Source organism: Rhamphochromis sp. 'chilingali' (assembly GCF_963969265.1).
Source record: "Rhamphochromis sp. 'chilingali' genome assembly, chromosome: 9".
Taxonomy (NCBI): domain Eukaryota; kingdom Metazoa; phylum Chordata; class Actinopteri; order Cichliformes; family Cichlidae; genus Rhamphochromis; species Rhamphochromis sp. 'chilingali'.
This window is the reverse complement of record NC_137936.1, coordinates 9,484,318-9,494,172: the sequence shown is the minus strand read 5'-3', so window position 1 is coordinate 9,494,172 and position 9,855 is coordinate 9,484,318. Positions and strand designations below refer to the sequence as shown.

The window sequence follows — 9,855 nt, the reverse complement described above, 5'->3', positions numbered from 1 at the left end:
CTGAATCTGTGAACAATCTGTGAAGATTAGTCTCACCTTCACTCAAATATTCCCATCATATCCAAGATCGAGCTGTGACAGACATTTTTCCATCACCATCAGTATGTGGTGCGTCTAAAGTTTTACACAGACGAGTTTGACTGAAACAGTCATTGCTACAGTAAATGTTTCAGAAGAGCTGACTGACAGTCTGACAGCTACTCTCCACAGAGCCACAGAGATGGAGACTGTGGATCTTATACTGGGTTGATTAGAAATATGCAACGTCATGGCTGTATATACCTGTATATCGAGGAGTAAATGCCTGTTTAATGTTAAGTACAAAAATAGAACAAATTAGCGTCTAACTGGGATTTCAGTGCTTGTAAAAACGTCAACTTCTGCAGATTAGTTCACTCCCCTACACAATGACTGCGATTTTATAAATGAGGAAATGATTCGAGGTGTCAGCCAGGTGATTCAGGTGCAGCAAGAGGGGAGGAGTCAGAGAGAAACTCAGTTCGCTAATTAAAACCTGGGCCCTGTTTCAGGAAGCCGGTTTAGTGGAAAAACTGAGTAAGTATACCCTGAGTTAACGAAAACTCTGGGTTTTCGGTTTCACAAAGCGAGTTCAGCTGCAGCCTGAGTGAGTCACTATGACGACACACTCCGTGAAGCTAACCTGCCCCCTAGCAGGTTTACTACAACTAACCCTGACTGTCTCCGCCCCTTTGTCGGAAACCTGACAGTAGGAAGTGTCGGACATGGCGTGCCACTTCCTTGAAGAGCCAGTAGATCGTGAAGCCCAAATTCTCCGCAGAGCTCTCCGCCGGGAGAGAGTGATCAGAGCGCGTTTGGACATTTTATCATTTCCTGATGATTTTCTGTGCGAACGTTACCGTTTCTCAGCACAATCTATAATTTATTTGGATAACATCCTCAGGCCATATATTACGCATGTGACACATCGCGGACATGCTCTCAGTTCATTGCATATTATTTGTATTGCACTTCGGTTTCTTGCAAACGGGAGCTTTCTGTATAATATTGGTGACGCTGAGCACGTTTCCAAGGCTACCGTCTGTCGGGCAGTCAGGAATGTTACAGTTGCACTGAAACGTCTCCTGTACTCGTCTGTGGTGTTCCCCGGTCACAGACCCACAAGATTTATCAAAGAGGGATGCCACAAAATTGCAGGTATCAGGATGACCAAAACTTAATGTATGATGTGGTGATACTTGGACTACTACTTAAATTGCACATTTATTTTCAGGGTTCCCAGGCGTGATTGGCTGTACAGATGGCACTCACATTCCAATCATTGCTCCTTCAGTAAATGAAGGAGACTATGTGAACAGGAAGTCTTTCCACAGCATTAATGTGCAGGTACATAGTTCCCTGTAGCATGTCAAACTAACAAATTATTTCATTATAGTAATGGATGCTAATTTGTGTTCTCTGCACTGTGAAGATCATATGTGATGCTGCCAACATTATCACAAATGTGGAAGCCAAGTGGCCAGGCTCTGTCCATGACTCACAAATATTCCGTGAATGTACACTGAGCACAAAATTTGGACATGGTGAGTTGAGAATACTTTAAAATATATAAAGACCAATTGCTTCAGGGACATTTGAACTGAAGTGTACCCTTCTGTCTTAGGAGAGTTCACTGGCTACTTGCTTGGTGATAGGGGGTATCCATGTTTACCCTATTTGCTTACCCCTTACCCTGACCCTGAACCGGGCCCACAGCAGCGATATAATCTGGCTAATTGCAGGACAAGAGCCAGAATTGAAATGACTATCGGAATGCTTAAGGCCCGGTTCCAGTGCCTGCAAAGACTCAGGGTCACCCCAGAAAGGGCATGTGACATTATTGTGGCATGTGTGATTCTTCACAACATTGCCACAATTAGAGGAGAACACTGTCCTTCTGAACCAAACATCAGCAGTGATCCAAACCATGAACATCCTGACCCTCCCACGGACATACAAGATGGAAGCGCAGTCAGAGACACCATATGTCACAATCATTTCCTTTGACCCATCACCTCAACATGTTGAAAGAAGAATAAACAGATTTTTTGTTCAACTGGCTTTATTGGTCGCCTGTATTTCCTGTACACAAAGTATTAAAAGATGTAAACCTCATAAAGTGTCTCTGTTGCTTCCTCCTCTGTAACAGCTGTCAATGTTTCTTCATTATTTTCCTGCAGTAAAGAAATAAACAACATTGCTGTTCTACTGTAAACTCATATAATCTGTGGAGTATTACTCACAACTGCATGTTGGTCTGGCTCAACAGGAGGCTGCACCAGATGCAGTACACCACCACCATCAACTGATAGAATATGAGGTTTATACAGGTCACTTATAACTTACAAGGGACCAAATGGCAATTAACAAACATACCAATCACCTTACACTTCATTGTCATTATGCTCTCAAAGACAACCAAGGCTCAGGGAAGGCAAAATCAGTCGGAAAATAACTTCACTACAAAATAATTCATTATGGTAAAAAGTTTATCAAATGAATGTGTCGCACTGCAAAGGTGACTGTGAAGAAAGGATGTATGCACATCATGTATTATTTTGAATTTACCCCTTATGTAGGCACTTGTGTCTTGCGGGGTTATTGACTCAGAGGATGTCCCCGCAGAGATGCCTTCAGCCACAGGGCGCCCACTGTTTTGGCTGAGGGCCAACTGCTCAGCCTCTGTGAGTGGTGGTGGTGGAGGACCCCCACCTGTTTTTCGGGCCTCCGCTTTTTTTCTGTTGGCTATAACGGGCCACATTTGAGCATACAGAGTAAGCAAATATGTACTTGTAATGTGCTCAGATAATTTCAATAAGTGCTTACAGAAAGAAAATTAATGTAGCCTCTAACTGCAATTGATTTACATGGGACAAACTGACCAAGCACTATGGCTCATAATACAATTACACCTTACCTGTTTGGACTATATTTTTATATTTCATTTTTACTTGCTGCCAGGCACGTTTGGTGCCTGTTGGGTTGCACCTGCGCTCACATCACATCACAAAATAAAATGTATAAAATAACAAATAAAATAACATATGATAAAATAACGTGTTAAATGGGTGGAAATCCCTAGATCAATGTTTAAATTAACACTCATGCATTGACTCTGTCGGCTATGTTTTGCCATGCATGCTCCCTTTCTTTTGCAGCTGTGGCTGTGTTACTTTTTTCCGCGGAATTTGCATGTTATCGGCATATGCTGCCATCAGAATTTCGGCCTCAAGCGCTGTGAAATACATTGACCGCGCCTTCTTTCCCTCCGTCTCCATGGTGACTCGCTTAATCTGTGCTCCGCTTATCAGGGCTTTATGTATCCTCGTCCGCGCGCTTCACTTGGGGTTAAAGCAGCTCCGCGTTGACTGAACTAATTGTTATCAGCCTTTCTGAAACGGAATATTCCGAGTTGGACAGTTCGGGGTTACTCAACCGTGAGTGTCGTTTTTCACTCTGAGTTTTCCAAACCGGCTTCCTGAAACAGGGCCCTGCCAGCGAGCAGGTTATCTGACCCCAGTTACTGACTCAGAGTTGAAGTTGACTGTTTTTCTGGAACAAGAAGATCCGGAGTTTCCTCAGCTCAGGGTTAACAAACTCAGAGTTGTTCCTGGAGTAGAGCCCTGTTGCTGAGTCTGTGGACCTTTCATACAGGAATGAGGAGAACGCGGCTGTGTGCCAATCACCTGTCATGATGCGGTGCCTTCAAAGCACAGCCACTTAATTGGAATTTTGGACATTTAGTTGCAACTTGCCAGCAGTGTGGTAAGAACAAAAGAAAAGAAAAAAAGAAAGAATATATTTAACACACGGAGGAAATCACTTGAAAACTTTAAAACAATAATAATAATATTAGTATTTTAGTTATTTTATTTTAATTTCTAAATCTGGCTATAGGCGTGTGACACGTCCAGTCATTGAAGGCGCATATTTCTAGGGACCCGTGAAGGCATCGGCAGCGTGAGCTCTCGTGGGTTCATACCGGCTGGGCCAAACAATCAGACATGGATATGAGTGACAAAAAGGGTCCTATTACACTGAAAATAATCCTCATAGGAAACTCTGGGTGAGTTAAAGGGGCATTTAAAGGTTCTTATTAATTCCGCAGTTCCACCGATACTTGTTTCACTTTCATTTACTCCGGCTCTCTTTCTGTTCATAGTTTAAGACATAATTCCAAATTCTCAAAAGTGTGAAAGTGTGAAAGTGTGGGCTTGTATTTAACGGCGCAGTGCGATGCAAGAAGAATAATGCGCCTGTCTCCGGTAAAAGAGCGAGAGGTCTTCATTTTGTCGATTTCCACTAAACATGTGAGTGTTTACTTAGGGTGGGAAAATCCTCCGTCATGAACAGATACGTGAATCACCGCTTCACCAACATGTACCGGGCCACTGTGGGGACCGACTTCCTCTCTAAAACAATCAGCATAGATGGGGACACAGTCACGCTGCAGGTAATTCACCTGTGCATTTGGCAGTGAAACAAGCCCCCGCACACCCAGGAACAAGACATTCATGTCATATAGGATGATTAATCCCATGTTTCCCACTGTGTGTATGTCAGATCTGGGACACAGCAGGCACAGAGAGGTTCCAGTCTCTGGGTACACCTCTGTACAGGGGAGCTCACTGCTGCATGCTGGTGTTTGATGTCACATCCAAGGCCAGCTTCTCTGCTCTGGATGGGTGGAGGAAGGAGTTTTTGATCCAAGGGGAACCCAAGGATCCTTCTGATTTCCCTTTTATTGTACTGGGCAACAAAACGGATCTGAGCGACCGAGAGGTTAGTCAAAGTCCTCTTCTTTCAGTCGGTCTCAGTGAGGCATCTCCAGGTTTACCACACACGTGGCTCAGTACAGTTTTATTAAATGCAGATTTGTTGGAACCACGACTGAACTATAACATCATTTTTGTCTTACCTGCTTTCCGGCCTGGTGCTGTAGTGGGAACCTACTAAACCTAAGTGTGATCACTTAGGTTTAGGACCTTTAGTCTATATTGAGCTACCTTGTTATCGGGTTTGTTATCAAATTGCTTCAATTTTGCCATTCTGTGTGTATGCAGTCACTGGGCACTTTTAAATGTACACCTTAGCTTAGTTTTGCCTTTAGAACTGCCTTAATTCTTCATGGTGTAGACTCCCCAGGTGGTGGGAAAAGATTCCTCTGAGATTTTGATCCACAGCCTCACACAGCTTCTCCAGATCCATGATGTGAATCTCCCGTTTGACCACATCCCCGAGGTGCTCTGTAGGATTCCAGTCTGGTGACTGTGGAGACCACTTGAGTAAAGCAAACTCATTGTTAAGCTCAAGAAGCCACTTTGATATTTTTGAGCTCTGTGGCATTATCCTGCTGGAAGCAGCCATCTGAAGACGGTCATTAAGGTATAGACGTGGTCAGCAACAGTTCTCGGGTAGGCTGCGGTATTTAAACCATTCTCAGTTGGTACTAAGATGCCCAGTGTGCCAAGAAAATGTGCCCTCTCACCATTACACCACCAACACCACGACCATCAGCCTGAACTGTTGGTAGAATGGAGCCATGCTTTCATGTTGTTTACACCAAGAGATTTCTCTTTTCTTTCTGAAATACACTTGTAAATTACACTCTTGCAAAGGAAATGCAAGTCACAGTGAGTGTTAGATCAAAAGTGAAGTCTCTATTAACATTTTGTATTCTTCTGTTCTATTTTTGGTGTGAGCGCACAGTAAAGTAAGCTGCGTCCAGGGTAACCAGGTGTCCTACTTTATGTGGAGGCTGCACAGCATTTTTTTTTTTTATCTCTTGTCCCTCAGTCTCACATTTTGATTGGTTCTGGTATTCAAAAGTCAACACTGCAGGAAAGATACGTGAAGAAAGCATGGGTCAAGTGCAGGTTAACCTCACTGTTCTACTGCCTACCCAAGGAGGAAAACTGTAAATCACAATCAGTGCAGATTTTACTGGAATTGGATGGAAACTACCACAAAGAGAAAATGCAATGAATCTACAAGAAAGCCTGAAAACTACTTGAAGTCGGTGGAAGAAAATTGTCAGTTGATATTATTTTGATTATTATTCAGTTTTGCAGAATGAAGAAAGCTGATGCAAAGTGACACACTGCATGTGACTCTCACAAGGAAGTGGCAGCTCAAAATCAGATGTGACTATCTATAGCCACATCCCGACTCGGACCTAAAAATGATTGACGAAGAAGCCAGCAGCTGAAATAACAGTGTACCCATTTAAGTGTTATTGGGATAGAAAGAGAAACTGTCTAAACGATATTTAGCTTTCCTTTGTGCTTATTTTATTTGGTTAGGCAGAGTTGGGACATTTGAATTAAAATAAAATACAAAAACACAAGCTGAAGTCTGACAGAATAACAGTTAACAGTGACTACTACATTACGTATAGTAGTCACTGCACACTTTGTAGAGATGCGAATGGAAATCCCTTTGCAAAAATATTTTATGCCTGTCAAAGTGTTGTCTTTGGGATTTTTAGTAGATTCTAGTCAAGAAATGTGAACAAATGTTTTTAATGACAGGCTGCTAGTAACGGAGCACCTAACAATATCATTTGAAATGGGTTTGCTATGTTTTCGGTTATGTGAAGACTTCATGCGTTGAGTTAGGTGGATTTATTTAATGCTTGAATGATTTGTAGATTAGTGTCTATGACTGGATTGAACAGAGGGAAATGCAGTCAGTGTAGAAAGAAAAACTTTGAAAGACCTCCAGAAAGCCTGAAGAACTATTGGTCAAGATCACTGGCTCACTAGGAGCAAATATAAAGAAATCAGGGCTGTGTTTGTCCTTTATATTCTTAATGCTAAGCCTTTAATCTGTATAATCCATGTTTATTAACTCTTACAAATCAGATGCCATCTCAGGATGGCTCTCAGCATGACAAAAGTGACCATTGTTTAGTTTGACGTGTTCTGGTCACCACAGGCTTTCCAAGCCCGCTGCTCGTGAAACTCAGTTTGCCAAGAGGCCCATCCTTTAGATTTGTGTGTTTTATTCCACACATTACTCTGATCCATCATGTGAGTAACATTTTGTTTCCTCTCAGGTGTCTGACAAGCTGTCCCGGCAGTGGTGCGAGGAAATTAGAGCTGAATACTTTGAAGGAAGTGCCAAAGAAGATCTGGATGTAGAGAAGCCGTTTTTGAGAGCGGCTCAGCGTGGCTTACAGCAGGTGACTCAACTTGTCTTGTGTTTACTTTTAATAAACACACACGCACAAAAGCCTATTTTTTTTTTTATGTTTAACATGTTTATTTTTTGATGATAAAAGATACATTACTCCCTACAGTACAAAAAACACACATTGGAAAATACAGGACATTTCCAGATAACCTGCAAACAGCCGAGAGAAACTCGCAACACCTGTGAGTGCTGAGAGGCGCACTCGTCCCAGTGTGGAAGGGGAAAGTTCAGAGACCTCGGCACTGCTGATGAGGACCTATCTAACGAGGGTGCAAAAATAGTGACCCAGCAAAGGTACTGTGGAAGGAAAGGACACAATTGTATACCACATGGAGAGAGGAACAAACTCATTAAATGTTTTTTCTTCTTTTTTTTCTGAGAACCTTCAGCTTATGGTCTAACTTAAGGCATCACTACTAAAATACACTGCTTTTTTGCATGCATGTCTAGTTTTGTTCAACAGACACACCGACACGCACAAAATTATGAATGCATATGAAGAGAAAGTTTTCATTTCTAGAAAGTAATCGGGAGAAATCACAAACAGAACCCGAGGCACGGGCCAGAGAAAAAGCGGCAAACCCGGGCTCTCATCTTCGTGGCCGTCGTTACCATCACAACTGAATCCACTCTTACAAAGTAGATATACACTCATGTCCAGTCAGAAACCTCCTCCCTGTACAAGTTTTGTATTGTAACGAACCTAGCAGTGATTCGGACTCCTACAGTGAATCAGCTTGACAGAAGCAAATTAGGGAGACTATATATATTTATATATATATATATATATACGTTTCTTTTATAAGCAAAGACACAAAAGGCAATCAAGAGATGACCAACATGTAAAAACAGTTTGTTACAGGTAATTATATAAAAGGCCAAGATGTTTCCTTTTTTTGTTTTGTCTGTTTTTGTTTTTTTTTTTTTTTTCATTCTTGCTCTATGAATGAACTAATTTACAAGTGAGTACACTCCAGCTATGTAAGCTTTCTTCCCAAGACATCGCCGTTCAAAAGACATATGGGTTTTACATGTCACAGTTAGCTCGCACACCATCTGTAGTCTGGAATACAGAGCCGTGGAAAGGAACAAAAGATTTATTAAATGGATTTACATACATCAAATAGGGGAAGGGAAAATAATTCTACTGATAATTTGCCATTCTAAAACTTAGACGTGAGGACAGCACATTCATAAGCGTAAAAAGCATAGGACAACTGATCGGGATATCATGGAGGGGGAGGGGAAAGGATGGAAAAGATCTGATGTTGGTCTTTTCTAAGCCTCTCCTCCCCCTTGTGTTTCCATGTTTGGCAAATGAAGCAACACAAGTATCGAGTAGTAAACAAAGTAAAAACTCCTCTCCCTGGGTCCACATCAAAAGTTCCCTTCAGTCCTATAACCTCTGCGGTTTCTACTTGGAACAAATACAAAAAGTCTTTCTCACTTTCATTGCCATCTGTTAACAAGAACATACAACCAACTGAAGATTTCTTTCTTTAAAATAGAGTGGCAACCTCAACATTAGCCACAACATCTTCCCATGAACACAAATTATTGGGATGAACAACAGTTAAAAAAAACTGATGTATTTTTTTTTCTCTTAAAAATGCACACAACATACACATACACACAGAAGGAAAAAAGCTTAAAAAATACAAAAATAAACTACACAAAAGATCTTCTGCGTCATTGCTTGCTAATTTTTTGGGAAGATTTTTTTTTTCCATGTGTGCTGCAAGTCTCAGTCCTAGCAAAGTCATTCGTTCTCTACAAATCTCTTCCTTTTGCCATTCTTCCAACATGTTGGCCACCAGTCCTCATCTTGGGGTAAAAAGCGCACAGTGATGACATTACCAGGAGACTGGAGTCCAGTACGATGACTGTACAGACTTGGTTCTCAATGAAGCAAATTAGTTTTGAGCAAAATAATAATAATAATAAAAAAAAAAAAAGTCCTCCTTCACAGAGGACAAGTGCTTTATTTGATTCCATACCGATTTTTTTTCCTCTCATCTATACTAATGCTTCCACAGCCCTTTTCAACACTGTACATCATTCCATGTAGTCTCTCTCTACATCCCCCCCAGAATTCCCCAAAAACACAGGAAAAAGAAAAAGGGTAACATTGCGCTCAGGCTGGCTCCCAGTTTGTGAAAGATGTAAATGCTTCTCTATACTGTTCCAACTATTGAAATAAGTCAAAAATAGGTGTTAAAAGGATGGAAGGGGATGTGACTGAAAAAGATAATGTGCTTCTAGGTTTGCTCTAAAAATAGTACGACCAACAGAACGAGGAGGAAGGAGGGTTTTATCTACAGAAACATCTCTCAGATCAACTTTCGTCTCGGCTTCATATGGTTGTTCTGCCTCCATTGCCGTCTCTGTCTGAGACATTTGGGGAAGTGGATGGAGGATGAGGTTAGGATGAGGATGAAGAGGAGAAAGGGTGAAGGTCAGTCTTCTTGATAAAAAGACAGCGAGTGGGGTAAAAAAAAGACCAAAAGAAAAGACTGGGAGGGATCTCCAGGCCACCTCACTGGTCCGTCCTTGCTTTCTTTGGACCAGTAGACTTACTGCAGGAGAACACACAAAACCAGAATAAGTGCTGGATGTTTTATTCATCGATGAAATGTTCCTGTG

General features: G+C 41.7%; 3 protein-coding genes across 7 annotated transcripts in view; 2 read left to right on the top strand and 1 right to left on the bottom strand.

Moving 5' to 3' along the window:
* The first annotated feature begins 551 nt into the window (after positions 1 to 551).
* On the top strand, positions 552 to 2,186 carry LOC308402856 (putative nuclease HARBI1). The gene is made up of 4 exons (XM_080891966.1): positions 552 to 1,176; positions 1,253 to 1,365; positions 1,451 to 1,562; positions 1,643 to 2,186. Exons 1-4 carry the CDS (start codon positions 744 to 746, stop codon positions 2,023 to 2,025), a joined length of 1,041 nt encoding a protein of 346 aa, XP_080748092.1. The 5' UTR covers positions 552 to 743; the 3' UTR covers positions 2,026 to 2,186.
* A 1,747-nt stretch (positions 2,187 to 3,933) lies between these two features.
* On the top strand, positions 3,934 to 9,536 carry LOC308402861 (ras-related protein rab7). 2 transcript variants are annotated; one of them, XM_080891973.1, is made up of 5 exons: positions 3,934 to 4,084; positions 4,345 to 4,471; positions 4,582 to 4,800; positions 7,076 to 7,201; positions 7,319 to 9,536. In XM_080891973.1, exons 1-5 carry the CDS (start codon positions 4,023 to 4,025, stop codon positions 7,403 to 7,405), a joined length of 621 nt encoding a protein of 206 aa, XP_080748099.1. In that variant the 5' UTR covers positions 3,934 to 4,022; the 3' UTR covers positions 7,406 to 9,536. The 2 variants fall into 2 exon arrangements, with proteins under 2 accessions (XP_080748099.1, XP_080748098.1); XM_080891972.1 differs by having other exon boundaries at positions 7,076 to 9,536.
* Positions 8,121 to 9,855, bottom strand: part of hcfc1a (host cell factor C1a) — a 13,585-nt gene continuing 11,850 nt past the window's right edge. For all 4 annotated transcript variants that reach the window (XM_080891937.1, XM_080891940.1, XM_080891938.1 and 1 more), the window contains exon 28: positions 8,121 to 9,788. In XM_080891937.1, the coding sequence (XP_080748063.1) occupies positions 9,749 to 9,788 (40 nt within the window). In that variant the 3' untranslated portion in view covers positions 8,121 to 9,748. The remainder of the gene's footprint in view (positions 9,789 to 9,855) is intronic.